The 19,894-nt window shown below is 45.9% G+C and overlaps 1 protein-coding gene across 1 annotated transcript in view; it reads left to right on the top strand.

The window, feature by feature from the left end:
• LOC147083873 (scavenger receptor cysteine-rich domain-containing protein DMBT1-like) overlaps positions 1-19,894 on the top strand; it is a 43,429-nt gene that overhangs the window by 21,986 nt on the left and 1,549 nt on the right. Inside the window, exons 8-14 of the mRNA XM_085980081.1 lie at positions 10,994-11,311; positions 11,395-11,472; positions 11,561-11,878; positions 12,012-12,051; positions 12,245-12,363; positions 13,333-13,440; positions 17,851-17,961. Of these exons, the coding sequence (XP_085836207.1) occupies positions 10,994-11,311; positions 11,395-11,472; positions 11,561-11,878; positions 12,012-12,051; positions 12,245-12,363; positions 13,333-13,440; positions 17,851-17,961 (1,092 nt within the window). The remainder of the gene's footprint in view (positions 1-10,993; positions 11,312-11,394; positions 11,473-11,560; positions 11,879-12,011; positions 12,052-12,244; positions 12,364-13,332; positions 13,441-17,850; positions 17,962-19,894) is intronic.

The raw sequence follows: 19,894 nt of genomic DNA on the forward strand, positions 1-19,894 counted from the left end.
AAAGAGCCGCAGCCTATTCAGTCTTATTTGATAGTTCTAAACTTTGTGTTCTGGTATCATTTTTGCAACTCGTTTTTTGCTCTTTCTGCAGTGCTTGTGTATCCTTTTTTAGACCAGTATACTATACATTACTCTAAGTGGGTTCTAAACCAAGTTTCCATACAAGTTTTAAAGTAATTTCAAAAATAACAACAGAAAATGCTGGAAAAACTCAGCAGGCCAGGCAACATCCATGGAGAGAGAAATAGAGTCAACGTGTCAGGCCGAAACCCTTTGTCAAGACTGAAAAAGCCCAGGAAATGAAACACATTAAAAGGCCAGGCTGGGAGAGAGCAAAAGAGAAGTGAAGAGACATTAAGAGGTATTGAAAACGAGACGAGATGGTGATAGGACTACTGGAGACAAAAGACGGCTCTAGATTAGGTGTGAAATGCGCTGGCAGAATGGGAGGCAGCTGCCATGTGGGAGAGAGAAAAAGGGGGGAGGGCCAAAACAAAGATGTGGATAAAATATAAGTTAAAATGTAATGGGGGCCGAGGTTATGATCTGAAATTGTTGAACTCGATATTGAGTCTGGAAGGCTGTAAAGTGCCTAATCAGATGATGAGGTGCTGTTCCTCGAGCTTATGCTGAGCTTCCGTGGAACAATACAAGTGCCCGAGTACAGTGAGGTCTGAGTGGGAATGGAGCGGTGAATTAAAATGACAGGCGACAGGAAGCTCGGGGTCACCTTTATGGACAGAACGGAGGTGTTCCACAAAGCGGTCACTGAATGTGCGTTTGGTCTCCCCAATGTAGAAGAGACCACATCGTGAGCAGCAAATACAGTATACTAGATTGCAAGAAGTACAAGCAAATCATTGTTTCAGCTGGAAGGGCTGTTTGGGGCCCTGGACAGTGGGAAGGGGGGAGCTATAAGGGCAGGTGTTGCATCTCCTGCGCATGCACAGGATGGTGTCGAGCGAAGGGGAATGGGTGCGGGCGGTTATAGAGGAGTGGACTAGAGTGTCTCGGAGGGAGCTGTCCCTATGGAATGCTGAAAGGGGAGGGGAGGGGAAGATGCATTTGGTGGTGGGATCACGTTGGAGGTGGCAGAAATGGCGGAGGTTGATTCATTGAATGTGGAGGCTGGTGGGGTAAAAGGAGAGGACAAGGGAAGCCTATCGTGGTTCCGGGAGGGAGGGGCAGGGGTGAGGGCAGAAGTGCGGGAGATAGAATGGACACGGTCGAGGGCCGTGTCAACCAAGGTAGAGGGGAATCCTCGGTTGAGGAAAAAGGTTCTGCTGCCATGACATTGGCTGTCTCCATTTCACTGCTCCCCTCACTAACTCCAACCTACATCCCACTGAAATTGCAGCACTCCATTCTCTAAACCAACTCTGACATGCCATTAAACCTACTGACAAGGGTGGTGCTGTTGTTGTTTGGCCAACTGACCTCTACCTAGCGGAAGCTGAATGCCAACTATCCGACACCTCATCCCACCTCCACCTGGACCATGACCCCACTACCGAACACCAATCCATCTTTTCCAAGACCGTCACTGACCTCATCTACTCTCGAGATCTTCCCCCAGCGGCCACCAACCTCATAGTTCCCCATCCCTGCACAGCCCGCTTCTACCTCCTTCCCAAGATCCACAAACAGGACTGCCCTGCTAGACCCATTGTTTCAGCCTGTTCTTGCCCCACGGAACTTATCTCTTCCTATCTCGACTCTATCTTTTCTCCACTTGTCCAGTCTCTTCCCACCTACATCCGCGACACTTCTGATGCTCTCCGCCACTTTAACATTTTGCAGTTTCCTGGCCCCAACCACTTCCTTTTCACCATGGACGTACAATCCCTCTACATTTCCATCCCCCACCAAGATGGCCTGATGGCACTCCGCTTCTTCCTTGAACAGAGTCCCGACCATTCCCCATCCACCACCACCCTACTCTGACAGGCTGAACTTGTTCTCACATTGAACAACTTCTCTTTTGACTCCACTCATTTCCTCCAAATCAAAGGTGTTGCTATGGGTACCCTCATGGGTCCTAGCTATGCCTGCATTTTTGTGGGATATGTGGAACACGCTTTGTTCCAGTCCCACTCGGGTTCCCTTCCTCACCTCTTTTTCCGGTACATTGATGAATGTATCGGTGCCGTTTCCTGCTCTCGCCCTGAGCTACACAATTCCATTCACTTTGCCTCCAATTTCCACGCTTCTCTCACCTTCACATGGTCCATCTCTGACTCTTCCCTTCCCATTTTGGAAGGGGAAGGTGAACAGCCAGTTGTAATGGTGCATATAGGTACCAACGATATAGCTAAAAAACGGGATGAGGTCCTAAAAGCTGAATATAGGGAGTTAGGAGGTAAATTTCAAAAATAGGGCCTCAAAGGTAGTAATCTCAGGATTGCTACCGGTGCCACGTGCTAGTCAGTGTAGAAATAGATAAATACATGGCTAGAGGAATGGCGCAAGGGGGAGGGATTCAAATTCCTGGGACATTGCAACCGGCTCTGGGGGAGGTGGGACTAGTACAAACTGGATGGTTTGCACCTGGGCAGGACCGGGACTGATGTCCTAGGGGGATTGTTTGCTAGTGCTCTAGGGGAAGGTTTAAACTAAAATGGCAGGGGGTTGGGAACGTGAGCAGGGAGGCAGATGAAAGGGGAACAATGATAGAAGCAAAAGACAGGAAGGAGACAAGCAAAGGTGGCAGTCAGAGAAATCAAGGGTTTAAACCAAACATGGCCACAGTAAATAATAATTCTAAAAGGTCTAAGAGTGTTTAAAAAACAAGCCTGAAGGCTTTGTCTCTTAATGCGAGGAGCATTCGTAATAATGTGGATGAATTAGCTGCGCAAATAGAGGTAAATGGATATGATATGATAGGGATTACGAAAACATGGCTCCAGGGTGTCCAAGACAGGGAATGCAACATCCAGGCATATTCAATATTCAGGAAAGACAGGCAAAAATGAAAAGGAGGTGGGGTAGCATTGCTGGTAAGAGGGCATTAACACAATTGTAAGGAAGGATATTAGCTCTGATGATGTGGAATCTGTATGGGTAGAACTGAGAAATACCAAGGAGCAGAAAACGTTAGTGGGAGTGGTAGACAGTCCCCCAAACAGTAATGCGAACGTTGGGGATGGCATAAAATGGGAAATTAGAGAAGCGTGCAATAAGGGCACAGCAGTTATCATGGGAGACTTTAATCTACATATAGATTGGGCTAACGAAATAAGTAACAATACTGTGGAGGAGAAATTCCTGGAGCGTATACGGGATGCTTTCCTGGACCAATATGCCGAGGAACCAACTAGAGACAAGGGCATCTTAGACTGCGTACTATGTCATGAGAAAGGATTAATTAGCAATCTTGTTGCGCTAGGCCCCTTGGGGAGGAGCGATCAAAATGTGATAGAATTCTTCATTAAGATGGAGAGTGAAGTAGTTGACTCAGAGACTAGTGTCCTGAATTTAAATAAATGAAACTACAATGATATGAGTTGCGAGCTGGGTAGGATTGATTGGGTGGATAGGCAATGGCAAACATTCAAAGATCGCACGGATGAACTACAGAATTTGTTCATCCCTGTTTGGCATAAAAATAAAACAAAAAAGGTGACTCAACAGTGGGTAACAAGGGAAATTAGGGATAGCATAAGATCCAAGGAGAGGACATACAAATTGGCCAGAAAAAGCAGTAAACCTGAGGATTGGGAGCAGTTTAGGGTTCAGCAAAGGAGGAAAAAGGGATTAATCAAGAGGGGGAAATAGAGTATGAGAGTAAGCTTCAGTGAACATAAAAACTGACTGTAAAAGCTTTTATAGATATGTGAAGAGAAAAAGATTGGTGAAGTCAAACATAGGTCCCTTGCCATCAGAATCAGGGGATTTTTTAATGGGGAACACAGAAATGGCAGATCAATTAAATACATACATTGGTTCTGTTTTCAGAAAGGAGGACAAAAATAACCTCCAAGAGATGTCGGCGAACATAGGTTCTAATGAGAAGGAGGAACTGAATGAAATCGGTATTTGTAGGGAAATGGTGTTAGGGAAATTGATGCGATTGAAGGCCAATAAATGCCCAGGGCCTGATCATCTACATCCTAGGGTACTTAAGGAAGTGGCCCTAGAAATAGTAGATACAATGCTGGTCATCATCCAAAATTCTATAGACTCTGGAACAGTTCCCATGGATTGGAGGGTAGCTAATGTTCCCCCACTGTTCAAAAAAGGTGGTAGAGAGAAAACGGGGAATTATAGACCGGTAAGCCTGACATCAGTAGTAGGGAAAATGCTAGAGTCCATTATAAAAAATGTAATAGTAGAGCACTTGGAAAACAGTGACAAGATCGGGCAAAGTCAACATGGATTTACAAAAGGTAAATCGTGCCTGACGAATCTACTGGAATTTTATGAGGATGTAACTGGTAGAATAGATAAGGGAGAACCAGTGGATGTGGTGTATTTGGACTTTCAGAAGGCTTTTGATAAGGCCCCGCATAAGAGATTAGCATATAATGTTAAGGCACATGGGATTGGGGGCAAGGTACTGACGTGGACAGATGACTGGTTGGCAGACAGGAAGCAAAGAGTTGGATAAACGGGTTTTTTTCTGAGTGGCAGGTTGTGACAACTGGGGTACTGCAGGGATCGGTCCTAGGACCCCAGCCATTCACAATATATATTAATGATCTAGACGAGGAAACTAGATGTAATATCTCCAAGTTTGCAGACGGCACAAAGCTGGGTGGGTGTGTGTGCTGTGAGGAGGGTGCCGAGAAACTCCAGCATGTTTTGGACAGATTTGGTGATTGGGCAGATGCATGGCAGATGCAGTATAATGTGGATAAATGCGAGGTTATCCACTTCGGTGGCAAAAACAGCAAGGCAGATTAATGTCTGAACGGCAATAGTTTGGGAGAAGTGGAAGTGCAACGAGAGCTGGGCGTCCTTGTGCACCAGTCGCTGAAGGTAAGCATGCAGGTGCAGGAGGTGGTTGAGAAGTCAAATGGTATGTTGGCCTTCGTAGCGAGAGGGTTTGAGTACAGGAACAAGGATGTATTGCTGCAGTTGTACAGGGCATTGGTGAGTCCACACCTTGACTATTGTGTGCAGTTTTGGTCGCCTTATCTGAGGAAGGATGTTCTTGCCATGGAGGGAGTGCAGCGAAGATTCACCAGACTGACACCTGGGATGGCAGGAATGACGTATGAGGAGAGATTGGGTCGATTGGGCTTATACTTGCTGGAGTTTAGAAGAATGACAGTGGATCTCATTGAAACTTATAAAATTCTAACAGGACTAGACAGACTAGATGCAGGAAGGATGTTCCCGATGGCGGGGGAATGCAGAACCAATTGTCACAGTCTAAGGATAAGGGGGAAGCCATTTAGGACAGAGCTGAGGAGGAATTTCTTCACCCACAGAGTGGTGAACCTGTGGAATTCTCTACCACAGAAGGCAGTAGAGGCCAATTCATTAAATATATTGAAGAAGGTGTTAGATATATTTCTTAAGGCTAAAGGGATCAAGGGATATTGGGAGAAGGCAGGGACAGGGTACTGAGTTTGGATGATCAGCCATGATCTCATTGAATGGCGGAGCAGGCTCGAGGGGCCGAATGGCCTACTTCTGCTCCTATCTTCTATGTTTCTATGTTTCTTCCTCGACTTCTCCGTTTCCATCTCTGGGGATAGGTTATTGACCAACATTCACTACAAGCCCACTGACTCCCACAGCTACGTGGACTACACTTCCTCTCACTCCGACTCCTGTCAGGACTCTATACATTCTCCCAGTTTCTCCATCTCCCCTGCATCTGCTTCGTCGATGCCACCTTCCACACCAGTGATTCCGACATGCCTTCCTATTTCCTCAACCGAGGATTCCCCTCTACCATGGTTGACACAGCCCTCGATCATGTCCATTCTATCACCGCACATCTGCCCTCATCCCTGCCCCTCCCTCCCGGACCCACGATAGGTTTCCCCTTGTCCTCACCTTTCACCCCACCAGCCTCCACATTCAACGGATCATCTTCCGCCACCTCCAACATGATCCCACCACCAAATGCATCTTCCCCTCCCCTCCCCTTTCAGCATTGAGTAGTGACCACTCCCTCCAAGACACCCTAGTCCACTCCTCTATCACCCCCAGCACCCCTTCCCCTTTGCCCGGAACCTACCCGTGCAAGCACAGGAGATGCAACACCTGCCCTTATACCTCCCCCCTTCCCACTGGCCAGGGCCCCAAACACCCCTTCCAGGTGAAACAGCGATTTATTTGTACTTCTTGCAAACTAGTATAATGTATTCGCTGCTCACGATGTGGTCTCCTCTACATTGGGGAGACCAAACGCGGATTGGGTGACCGCTTTGCAGAATACCTCCGTTCAGTCCATAAGGATGACCCCGAGCTTCCGGTCGCCTGTCCTTTTAATTCACCGCCCCATTCCCACTCAGACCTCGGCCCCCATTACATTTTTACTTATATTTTTTATCCATATCTTTGTTTTGGCCCTCCCCCTTTTTTTCTCTCCCACATGGCAGCTGTCTCCCATTCTGCCAGCACATTTCACACCTAATCTAGAGCTGTTTATTTTCTCCACTATTCCTATCACCATCTCGTCTCCTTTTGAATAATGCTTAATGTTTCATCACTTCTCTTTTGTTCTCTCCCAGCCTGGCCTTTTAATGTGTTTCATTCCCTGTGTTTTTTCAGACTTGACAAAGGGTTTTGACCTGAAACGTTGACTCTATTTCTCTCTCCATGGATGTTGCCTGGCCTGCTGAGTTTTTCCAGCATTTTCTGTTGTTATTTCGGATTTCCAGCATCTATAGTATTTTGCTATCGTTTAAAGTAATGTCCTTGCTTTTCAATTAAATTCCACTTGAATTGAACCTCCTTGCTTTGTTTGCGTTCTTATGCCCTTGTTAACTTCCATTGCTAGTTTTAATTATTAGTTTAAGTGTATCTTTTGTTCCTCTATCCCAATTGAGCGTTTATTTTCCAAAGATTTTGTGGCCTCCTTATGCTGCTTATGCAAATGCACGACCTAACACTTACTGATATAAAAATTAATTTACCATTTACACGCCCATTCTGCAAGTTTATTAATATCTTCTAATATTTTGTTGCAATCTTCCTCGGTATTAACTATAGCCCCCAGATTGGTGTACTCCATTTATTTAAAATTGTACTTCCAAATCCCAAGTCCAAATCGTTTATGTAAATGATGAACAGCAGCAGTCCCTGCACCGATCCTTGGGGAACACCAGTTCTGAGCTTCCACCAGTCTGATAAATACCTTTAACCCCAACTATCTGTTTCCTGTTTTGTAGCCAGGTAGCTATCTATTCTGCTACTTGTCCTCTGACTCCACATCGCCTGACCTCAGTCCTGTTTCTATGACGCGCTAACGTATCGAAGACCTTTTTCAAATCCACGTATATTGCACCCACTACATTACCCTTGTCTATATTTTCTGTAACTTCTTCATTAATTCAATAACGTTGGTAAAGCATGACTTTCTCTTTGAAATCCATGTTGGTTATTCTTTATTACATATAAAAGCAAAACACTGTAGTTGCTGGATATCTGAAATAAAAACAGAAAATGCTGGAAATATTATGCAGGTCAGGCAGCATCTTTGGTGACACTGACAGAGTTAACGTTTGAGATCGATGGTTTTTCATCAGAACTGGAAAAATATGTAACAGGTTTTTAAGCAAGTACAGTAGTGGGAAAGCTGGGAGTGGAGCAAAGAACATACGCAAAGTCAGGGGAGAATAAATGACAAAACTGGTGATGGTGCCAAGCAAAAGCAGATGGTAATGGGACAAGTAAAGAAACTAAAGTTGGGTCTAGTGGAGGTGTAAATGGGAACCGCAGAATCATCAGCAATGGCTGCCATCTGAAAAAATTACAGCAAAGTTATGTTCTGAAATTGTTTAACTCAATTTTGAATCTGGAAGGCTGTAATGTGTCTAATCAATTGATGAGGAGCTGTTCCTTGAGCTGACATCGAACTTTCAATTTCAGCCCTTGCTGTGTTTTCACTATCCGGTCTGACCCCATATGATCAGCATCCCATATGCCCCTAACTCAGTGAATTTCGAGATCGGCACAATGCTGCACTAATCTTCCATCACCATCACCTCCGTGCCCACTTATCTGGCCAGAATCTGCCCCCGCACAGTGGATGCTTCCTACCATCTTCAGAATTCTCGTTCCCCCTATACCCGTTGCTCTGGCCTCCTACCGTCTCTAGTTCCTTTCATTGGGAACTGCCAACGTGACATCGGCTGTCTCAGTTTCTCTGCTCCACTCACTCACTCTAATCTACCTCCCTCTGACATTGCAGCGATCCATTCTCTTGTATCTAATCCTAATATTGTCATTAAACCAGCTGGCAAGGGTGGCGCTGCTGTTGATTGGCGAACCGACCTCTAACTTGTAGAGTCTGAACGCCCAGTCTCTGAAGCCACCTCGTACCTCCCCGTGGACCAAGACCCCACCACCGAACATCAAGCCATTGTTTGAAAGACGGTCGCCGACCGCATCTTCCCTCAATGGCCTCCAACTTCATAGACCCCCAACCCCACACAGCCCGATTCTACCTCCACCCCAAGATCTACAAACAGGACTGCCCTGGTAGACCCAATGTTTCAGCCTGTTCTCGCCCCATGGAAATGATTCCTTCCTATCTCGACTTTTTTTCTCAACTTATCCAGCCTCTTCACACCTGCATCCATGAATCTTCTGACACCTTCCACTACTTGAACAGCTTCCAGTTTCCTGGCACTACCGATCTGCTTTTCGCCATGGACTCTACACATCCATCCCCCACCAGGACAGCCTGAATATTCTCAGCTTCTTCATTGAATGGTGGGTCAACCAGTCACCATCCACCACCATTCTCCCCTGCCTGGCTGAAAATGTTCTCACATTGAACAACGTCTCATTTGACTCCACTCACTTCTTCCAAATAAATGGCTTTGCTATGGGAAGCCGTATGTATCCTAGCTGTGCTTGTCTTTTCGTGGGATATGTGGAACATTCTTTGTTCCATTCTTACTCAGGCCCCATCCCTCACATCTGATTCTGGAACGTTGATGACTGTATCGATGCCATTTCCTCCTTTTGTGCCGAACTGGCAAATGTCATCAACTTTGTGAGCAATTTCCAGCGCTACCTGGCCTTCACATGGTCAATCTGAGACTCTTCCCTTCCTCGACATCTCTCTCTCCATTTCTGGGGATAGGCTAACAACCAATATCTGCTATAAGCCTACTGACTCCCACAGCTAACTTAACTACATTTCCTCCCAGGCTGCTTCCTGGAAGGATTCTATTCCATTCTCCCAGTTTCTCCATCTCCATCGCATCTGTTCTGATGATGCCACCTTCCATCCTAGTGTTTCCGATATGTCTTCCTTTTTCCTCAACCGAGGAGTCCCCTCCACCATGGTTGAAAGGGCACTCGAACTGTCCTTTCCATTGCCCGTACCTCTGCTCTCACCCCATTCCTCCCTCGCAGAACCACGATATGGTTCCCCTTGTCTTTACCTTCGACCCCACCAGCCTTCGCATTCAACAGATCAACCTCCAACATTTCTGCCACTTCCAGCATGTTCCCACCACCAAACACATGTCCCCTCCCCTTTCAGCATTCTGAATGGACCGTTGCGTCTGCGACACCCTGGTCCACTCCTCAATCACCCCCAACACCCCATCGCCTTCCCACAGCACCTTCCCATGCAAGCGCAGGAGAATCAATAGCTGCCATTTTACCACTTCCCTTCCCACCATCCAGGGCTCCAAACACTCCTTCCAGGTGGAACAGCGATTTACTTGTACTTCTTTAAATTTAGTATTGAGCATTCGCTGCTCACGATGCGGTCCCCTCTACATTGGGGAGGCCAAACGCAGATTGGTGTTCGCTTTGTGGAACACCTCCATTCAGTCTGCAAGCTGACACCAAGCTTCCAGTGACCTGTCATTTTTATTCTTTGCCCCCCTCCCACTCTGACCTCGCTGTCTTCAAACTCCTACACCAGTCCATGAAGCTCAATGTAAACTCGAAGAAGAAGCACTTCATCTTTCGGTAAGGAAATTTACAGAGTTCAGGACTCAACATTAAGTTCAGCAATATCAGATCATAACCTCTGCCCAAATGTTTTCGTGCAGTAGCGATTGCTGATGATTCTGTTATTCCTATTAATACCTCCTCTGGACACATCTTTTGTTTCTTTTGCCCCATTACCATCTCCTTTTGCCTTGCACCATCATCCCTTTTGGCTCTCAAACTCTCCTGCCTTCCACTCTATCACAGACCTTCCCTTTTGTTCTTTCTCTCCTCCCCAATTTCCCGCTCCTGTACTTGCTTAAAAACCTGTTCCAACTCCAGCATTTTCCAGATCTGACGAAAGGGTCATCGTCCTGAAACATTAACTCTGTTTCTCTCTCCACAGATGCTGCCTGACCTGCTGAGTATTTCCAGCACTTTTTGTTTTTATTTCAGATTTTCAGCATCCACAGTGTTTTGCGTTTGTATTTTGTTTCTGTCCTTGTCCCATTATCATCTCCTTTTGCCTCGCACCATCATCCCTTTTGTCTCTCAATCTCTCCTGCCTTCCACCCTATCACTGACTTTCCCTTTTGTTCCTTCCTCCCCTCCCCAATTTCCCGCTCCTGTACTTGCTTAAAACCTGTTACATCTCTAACTTTATTCAAGTTCTGACGAATGGTCATCGTCCTGGAAATCGAATTCGGTTTCTCTCTCCGCAGATGCTGCCTGACCTGCTGAGTATTTCCAGAATGCTCTGTTTTTATTGTTTGTTTTATTTTCGATTTCTAGCTGTATTTCTATTAAATTTCTGAAATAATTATCGACACCAGTGACCACAGCCGGTACAACATGTGTTGTGCAGTATGAACACAGAGAGTGATCAATCGAAACACCTGGATATTTCTTGTTTCATTGACAGAGCACAAAGAGATACGACTGGTGAATGGAAAGCATCGCTGTGAGGGAAGAGTGGAAGTGTTCTACAATGGGACCTGGGGAACAGTGTGCTCAGATAAACTGGATCGGCATGATGCAGAAGTGATCTGTAAACAGTTACAGTGCGGCCCCCTCACATCTATTGATTATGATACTCGGATATTCGGAGCGGGATCTGGACCCATTTGGCTCGATGCGATGGAGTGTGATTCGGACGAATCCTTCCTTTGGCAGTGTCAGACAGACCCGTGGGGGGAACACAACTGTGATCACAGGGAGGATGCAGGTGTTGCTTGTTCAGGTAACACAAGGAACCTCTCAATGTGCGGGTGTCATTTCAAACATTGCTGTCCAATACAGTCAGCATATTTCTCTTCTCAACAGAAGTCAAACTGCCGAAGAGATCCCACAGTTCAAGGGTCTGCATTCGAGAATCTGGTTCTAAACATAAACATTCATCAGGTGCTTCCTCCCCTTCATTATACCAACTATCTGACTTGTATTCCAGGCTTGTACTAAATAAATAACAATCAATGATTCTCTTTGATAGACTCGGGACAACCGTTGCGCCTGGTTGGAGGCAACACCAATTGCTCCGGCAGAGTGGAGATATTGTCCAATAACAGCTGGGGCACGGTGTGTGATGACTCCTGGGATATGGCCGATGCCAATGTTGTCTGCAGACAGCTGGGTTGCGGCTCCGCTCTATTGGCCGCAGGAGGGGCCGCCATGGCCCAGGGTGCTGGTCTTATCTGGCTGGATGAGGTGAAGTGCACCGGAAGTGAATCCTTTCTGTCCGACTGTCGTTCCTCACCGCCAGGTCAGCATGACTGTGATCCCAAGGAACATGCCAGTGTGATTTGTTCCGGTAAGGGTCGCAGGGGTTTCCTCGTTCTGTGATCATTACTCATGGATTTCGCAAATTAATAACAACGTTTATATTTTTAATATAAAACCTAATGTTTGAAGTTCATGAAATGTTTGTACAATATATTCCACAGAACTCGATTTGCCTCCTGCTGCTTCTCCTTCCACACCTGCAGCTACTTATCATTATTAGTACTATTATTAGTATTGATGTTAGCGATCGTATTAGTGGTATTGGTGTTATTGAGATTTTCTTGATTTTGTTAATTTCTGAAGATCACGTGATCGGTTCCAAATTGACTGGAACATTTTTAAAATACAAGGCGGACTGTGTCTGTGTTTTAATCTTTCTGTAATCTTGTGATTAAGGAAAGGGAGGAAAAACCACCTCCTTCCTTGTTGCCATCTGCATAACGCTCGGAGTCCTTCTAATCTGTGAGCTGATCGCACTGATGGCGGTAATACAGAGAAAGGCAACAAGAAGAGGTGAGGCTCATATCTTGCCGCTGAATTAACACTTGATCTCAGATCGCTTCATATCCGGGCGAGTCTCCAGTTCACTACATTTTCCATAGAGTGTCATGTTGTCTTGTTAGCAATAAATCTGAATTAGCTTTTGGCGAAATGTTCCATTCAATGTGCTGCCCGATTTAGTAAAATAGGACATTTAAAATGGAGAGTTATTTAAAGTGTTCACATTCACTGTCCCAGTTCATCAGCCGGTACATGAGATTCCTGAAGAATTTACTTGCTGCAACAATGGGACAGAAAGTTTATTGAACTGTTTAGGCTGTGCGCTCAGTTATTTATTGGTCTGTTGTTCTTCATTTATTCCATTGGGTATCCGTTCCACCCCTTTAGTTTCTGGGTCCGGATGCCCAATCTCGAACTCTCTGACCGGGTTCTGCCCACCATGTTGAGAGGTGACAGTTTTATAGGACTTTCTGCATTCTCTGGTGATTACTCTACATCCCAACACAACTATTCCACTCCTATCTCACCCACCCAACACACTCCTGCTCTGTGTACACAGCAAGGCTCCTCTCACAATGACGGGACATGCCAGAGAACCATCAGCTCGTCACTCGCGCTTCCAAACTGATGCTGTCCGCAGAGATCAGTCAACTTCACCCAGCTTCTCTTCAGCTGAACTCCCCGTGTGGCCCCGTAACCGACCGATCAACTGGAGCTCATTTCTCCTGATACCCCCTCATTCCCTCTTCCCCAGGTCAATACAACTGGCCGCAGTCTGCTGGAGGTGAACATGTGTCTGCACAGAGACACAGACACACACACGGAATCACAAACACAACTAAACTCCTCCACTTTCACGCTAACTGATTCTGTCCCTTGAATATCACTATATCTGTTATTTGGATTTATTCGCAGATGAATTCCCGTGAAACGCGCGTGAAGTGAATCAACATGTTAATCTCCCCGCCCTCCCTCCAACAGGTGCTGTCACTCGCGGTAGGGAGTCACCTGCTGGTTTGTACCAAGCAATTTATGAAGAGATTGAGAATATTCCCCCTGGCGAGGATTCCGCTCAGACCCAGGGTTCAGGTCTGTATTTTCCGTTGATATCGAATCTTCACTGGACAAATGTTGCCTCCCCTTAAATACCCCTTTTAGTGGTGAATGTACTGACTGGACACGATCAGCAGTCCGCTCACTGTCCCCATGTGAAGGAGTCCTATGACAGTGAGAGTGTCTCTGTGTCCATGTGTATAGTGAGAACAGCAATGGTTTGGGAAGATTTCCACTGGTCGGTATTGCTCAAAGAGCGGGTTTATGGTTTGGTTGTAAATAGCGAGCAGAGACGCTGTTTCTATTTCCCACCCGGCTCCACACGGACTCCCTCAGATATCTGTGCCCAGGAATAATAAACCCAGCGGCTGATTGTATTCTTTTACTTTATATTCACTCAAACATGACATGAAGTCACAGATCGATTCACAGAAATCACAGAAATCACAGAAACCTCACAGTACAGATAGAGGCCATTTCGGCCCATCAAGCCTGCACCGACACATATCCCACCCGATCCCCGTAACCCCTACACATATCCCACCCTATCCCCATAACCCCACGTATTTAATCCCCCTAACACTAAGGGTCAATTTTTATCATAGCCAATCAACCTAACCCCGCACATCTTTGGACTGTGGGAGGAAACCGGAGCACCCGGAGAAAACCCACGCAAACACGGGGAGAATGTGCAAACTCCACACAGACAGTCACCCGAGGCCGGATTCGAACCCGGGTCCCTGGCGCTGTGAGGCAACAGTGCTAACCACTATGCCACCGTGCTGCCCATCTTCATTCCTGCACTTATCGCCTTTCCTTTGGCCAGATATTCTGATCCTTACGGGTGTTTACGCGCTGTGTACGCACCCGCAGGGACATCGGAAATGCCGGTTTCACGCATGCACAGCGGATGTGCTGAAAACCAGCTTTTCCGATCAGTCAAGAATGGCCTAGACAGATCCTCCGCCTGCCCTGGAGAAGGGCCTCCGCGGGCAGAGAGTTCCGCTTTCTGGAGACCCTCCGCCCGCAGTAAACCCAAACAATTCTTACACCAGGTAAAAGCAGGCCTGCTTTAACCAGGATAAGAGTATTAAAAAGTAAAACAAAACAATGTTTTCACTCAGTTATCATGTAAAAATACTTTCAAAAAAGGTCAGTTTATTTCTAGCCCCGTAAAAAACTTTAATTATTTTGTTCAAAAAATTTCATTTTTTTAAAAATATTTAACTTTTTGTAATTTCAACTAATTTTCAAAAGGTGATGGCTTATTTTAAAATGTATTTAAAGTTTTACTGTTTCCGGACTGTCTGTCAAGTGTATGAAGGGAGATTTCCTTCTTTGATTGGCTCCCCAGTGCCCACATGGTCCCAGGGACGCTTGCGAACCGCATGTGCCTCTGGGATACGTGGGCCCGGCGCCTTTAGACTTGGAGAGGCCCAGGAGCAGAACTATATTCACCTCGGGAGCCCTCAGGTTAGCCCGTGGATTTTTTCCAGATCGGCGGCCTCCGCACGCGGGAAGTCTCTGATCAGAAAATATGGCCCAAAATTGGCCTCGAAATTGCAGTTGGAGTCCTGCCACGGGCGAACGACTCTGAACTACAAGAAAAGTAGCCATGATGTGGAGATGCCGGTGTTGGACTGGGGTGGACAAATGTAGGAAGTCACACAACACCAGGTTATAGTCCAACAGCTTTATTTGAAATCACAAACTTTCGGAGCGCTGCTCCTTCGTCAGGTGGATGAAGGAGCAGCGCTCCGGAAGCTTGTGATTTCAAATAAAGCTGTTGGACTATAACCTGGTGTTGTGTGACTTCCTACAAGAAAAGTATGCAGCTACCTGCTGCCTCCAGACCTTTGCTCTGTTCCGCTCCTGGGCCTGCAGGCATCCACATGCGTAAATGCCCCATATCCCAGGGGCGCAAGCGGTTCGCAAGCAGTGTGCCAGTCCAATCAATCTCAATGGGGAATTCCTATTTTGCGTATGGGGATTCCATTTTAGTATGGAGTCTCGGTAACCAGAATGGTCCAGATTTTCTTGGGCCGATGACCGAGTACGCGGTGTGTACGCAGCCGCTAGTGCCCCGCAACCACTGGGTTTCCACGATGAACATGCGCGAAAACTCAGAACATACGATTTGTCAAGTTTCAGCTCGACAGATCCACCGCATCCCCGGAAATGAACATTCGCTGGGGAGAGCTGGGCTATTTACCCAACTACTGCCCAGCGAATGCCCGTGAAATTTACACCTGGTAAAAGCAGCGATAAGGACTTTGTTTTAACAGCGTAAGACTTTAAGTAACTATTAAAATACTTTTAAAATTAGATAAAAATAACAAACCTTTAAAATTAGTTTAGGTTCTTTTAAGCCCCTGTAAAACATTTAAATTTATATTTCGCAAAATTAAACTTTAGCTTTATAAGTTTCATTAAATTGTATTTTAATTCATTTTGAATGTGTAATGATTTGTTTTTATTTAACTGGTGTGTAATTGTCTTTTTTAGGGGATTCCTATCATGATTATGGGGATTCCCCTTTATGATTGGTTGGGCCGGCCCACGTGATCCCAAGGTATTTGCGAAGTGCGTGCGCCCCGGGATACGTGGGCCTTTACACAGGTGTGCGCGGAGAGGCCCAGGAGCGCAAGTGTCCGAATATCCGTGACCATCAGGTCGGTTCGCACTATTCTTGCGGCTCGGAGGCAACCGCCCGCGGGAAGCCTGCGACCGCAAATTGAAAGCGCAGTTTCACACCACTTAAATCAAAATAAATAATCAGAGGTTCCAAATCAGTTAAAATACAATTTAAAACCATTTTTCTTGTAGACTAAATATAAACATTTTTAAAGGGGCAAAAATAACCTAAACTAATTTTAAATATTTACATCACTTTAAAAAATTTATTTCAAGAATTATTTAAACCCTTACGCTGGTAAAAAAATGCCATACCACTGTTTTTAGCAGGCATAAGGGTTTCGTGGGCATTCGCTGGGCAGCAGTTGGGCAAATAGTCCAACTCTGCACCAGTGAATGTCAATATCCTGCGGATTCCAACGATGTGTAAAACAGAATCTGGACAGATTGCAAGTTCTGGATTGTCGGGCATCACGCGCGGAACCCCGGAACTTGCGGGAAACTTACGATGGTGTGTGTACGCCGTCTTAGGCCACGGAAAATCCGGGATAGGGCTGGAAATTGCAGTTGGAGGCTTCCCGCGGGTGAATGCCTCTGAACCACAAGTAAACTCAGCACCTACCTGCTGCCCCTGGACCTTCGGACATTTGCGCTCCTGGGCCTCCAGGCATATGCCTGTGTAAAGGCCCACGTATCCCAGGAGCACTTGCAAGCGCCCCTGGGATCAGGTGGGCCAGCCCAATAAATCACAAAGGGGGTTCTCATTATTCTTATGGGGATTCAATTTAAAGAAAGACTTGCATTTATATAGCGCCTTTTATGACAACTGGACGCCTCAAAGCGCTTTACAATTAATGAAGTACTTTTAGAGTGCAGTCACTGTTGCAATGTGGAAAATGCGGCAGGCAAGTTACGCACAGCAAGCTCCCACAAACAGCAATGTGATAATGACCGGATAATCTGTTCTTGTTATGTTGATTGAAGGACAAATATTTACATACGGAATCCACGTAAGCATAATAGGAATCCCCTAAAAAATACATTTTAACAAAACTGAAATAAAAGTAAATCATCACATGGTCAAAATTAATTAAAATAAAATGTAATTAAACATTTAAAAGAAAATTAAATATTTTGAAAAATAAATTTAAACTTTTTTCAAGGGGCATAAAATATCGGAAACTAATTTTAAACGTTTATGTATGTTTAAATCATTTAAATAAATGTATTTTACTGTGTATTTAAATGCTTACACTGGTACAAGAAGGCCTTTTACTTCTCTTTTACTTCTTTTGGTTCTTTTATTCTTTTGTCCGATCGCAGCCCTGCCTTCGATCTAGTTCCTTTTCTCTCCAGTTTTGAAGAAGGGTCAAACCCGAAACGTCAACTCAAATTTCTCTCCACGGATGTTGCCTGACTTGCTGAGTTTTTCCAGCATTTTCTGTTGTTATTTCGGATTTCCAACATCTGCAGTATTTTGCTATCGTACAAGAAGGCCTTACTCTTGCTTTTACCAGGTGTAAGTGTTGTGTTCATTCGCTGGGCGGTAGTTGGGCAAAGAGCTGAATCCTGCGCCTGCGAATGTCCATTTCCTGCGGGTGAGCACCATCTGTCAAACAGAATCTTGACAGATTGCAAGCTCTGCGTTTTTGTTCAAGTGCATCACATGTGGAAACACGGAACTTGTGGGACACTTATGATCATGTACGTTGTGTGTATGCGATCATAGGCCCCGGAAAATCCGGTTTATGTTTTCTGCTCCGATATCCTGAACAACCTCTCCAATAACCATCCATTATTTGTGTTTGACAGTTTATGGTTCCACTGACTCCCTCAATCAGATTGAATATTACACCAGTGACGTTTTGGGTGACACTGACCCGGGATCAGAAAATCCTGAAGGGAAGTCCTCCAGTATTCAGGGTGGGTACATTTTTACTTCCTACAATCTCTTTTTTGCACTTCACGCTTTCTACTACCTAAAACCAACAACTAAAGATAAAAAGCTTACTTGCCGATTAATGACACTGACAAGGACCCACAATACCGGACAGTGGATTTGGTTAAAAAATATTGTAGAAATAATTTGGATTTGAAACAAGGTCATGTTAATTTCCCACAATGGATTTTTTTTCCGTTCCTGGATTGGCTGGCAAGGCCAACATTTATTGCCCATCCCTAATTGCCCTTGAGAAGGTGGAGGTGAGATGCCTTCTTGAACCGCTTGAGTCCCTGTGGTGAGGGTATTCCCACAGTGCAGTTACAGAGGGAGTTACAGGATTTTGACCCAACGACGATGAAGGAATGTCGATATATTTCCATGTCAGAATGGTGTGCAACTTGGAGGGAACTTGCAGTAGATGGTGGTCCCAGGTGCCTGCTGGCCTTGTCCTTCTAGGTGGTAGAGGTCGCGGGTTTGGGAGGTACTGCTGAAGACGCCTTGGTGAGTTGCTGCAGTGTATCTTGTAGATGGTACACACTGGAGCCACGGGGCACTGGTGGTGGAGGGAGTGAATCTATAAGGAGCTGGATGGGGTGCCAATCAAGCGGGCTGAATTGTCCTCAATGGTGTTGAGCTTCTTGAGTGTTGCAGGAGCTGCACTCATCCAGGCAAGTGGAGAGTATTCCAGCACACTCCTGACTTGTGCCTTGTAGATGCTGGAAAGGCTTTGGGCAGTCAGGAAATGAGACAGTCGCCGTAGAATACCCAGCCTCTGATCTGCTCTTGTAGTCATAGTATTTATGTGTCTGGTCAATGGTGACACCTTCCATTTCTTTGCTGATGGAGCGATAATGGGCCGGATAGGATTTGTCCTGCATTTTGTGAACAAGTCATACCTGGGCAGTTTTCCACATTGTTGGGTACATGCCAGTGCTGTAGCTGTACTGGGACAGCTTGGCTAGAGGCGTCGCTGGTTCTGGAGCACAGGTCTTCAGCCGGCATGTTGTTAGAGCCCATAGCCTTTGCTGTATCCAGTGCATTCAGCCATTTCTTGATACCACGTGGAGTGAATTGAGTTGGCTGCAGACTGGCTTCTGTGATATTGGGGACCTGAGGAGGAGGCCGATATGGATCATCCACTCGGCACTTCCGGCTGAAGATGGTTGCAAACATTGCAGCCTTGTATTTTTCACTCACGTGCTAAGCTCCACCATCATTGGGGATGGGGATATTGATGAAGCCTCTTCCTCCCATTAGATATTTCATTATCCGCCACCATTCACTACTGGATGTGACAGGACTGCAGAGCTTTGATCTGAACCATTGATTCTGTAAATTCTGTAATCTTGCTGCCCTCAGTGCTTCTTCCAAGTGGTGTCCAACATGGAGGAGTACTGATTCAGCAGCTGAGGGAGGGTGGTAGGTGGTAATCAGCAGCTGGTTTCCTTGCCCAGCTCGACCTGAAGCCATAAGACTTCATGGTGCTGGAGTCAATGTTCAGCACTCCCATTACCACTCCCTCCCGAATGTATAGCACTGTACCGCCACCTCTGGTGGGTCTATCCTGCCGGTGGGACAAGACATACCAAGGGTTGGTGTTGGAGAGGTTACCTAATGGCTTTAATGTATGATTCTGTGAGCATCATATGTCAGGCTGTTGCTTGCTAGTCTGTGGACAGCTCGCACAATTTTGGAACAAGTCCCCAGATGTTCGTGAGCAGGACTTTGCAGTGTTGACTGGGCTGGGTGTGCTGCTGTCATGTCCAAGGGGGATCATGAGCAGGAAACCCCGCTCACTCTCTCTGTACTAACCGACTGTGTTATACACTATTTTCTCTGCTCTGATACCTGAGGTATTACCTGTACTAATGAACTGTACATTATTGTGTCTGACTGCAGGGAGGGCCGACATTT

This window comes from Somniosus microcephalus, unplaced genomic scaffold (genome assembly GCF_052327205.1).
Source record: "Somniosus microcephalus isolate GS21.2 unplaced genomic scaffold, FLI_Smic_1.0 scaffold33, whole genome shotgun sequence".
In the NCBI taxonomy this organism is placed as follows: Eukaryota; Metazoa; Chordata; class Chondrichthyes; order Squaliformes; family Somniosidae; genus Somniosus; species Somniosus microcephalus.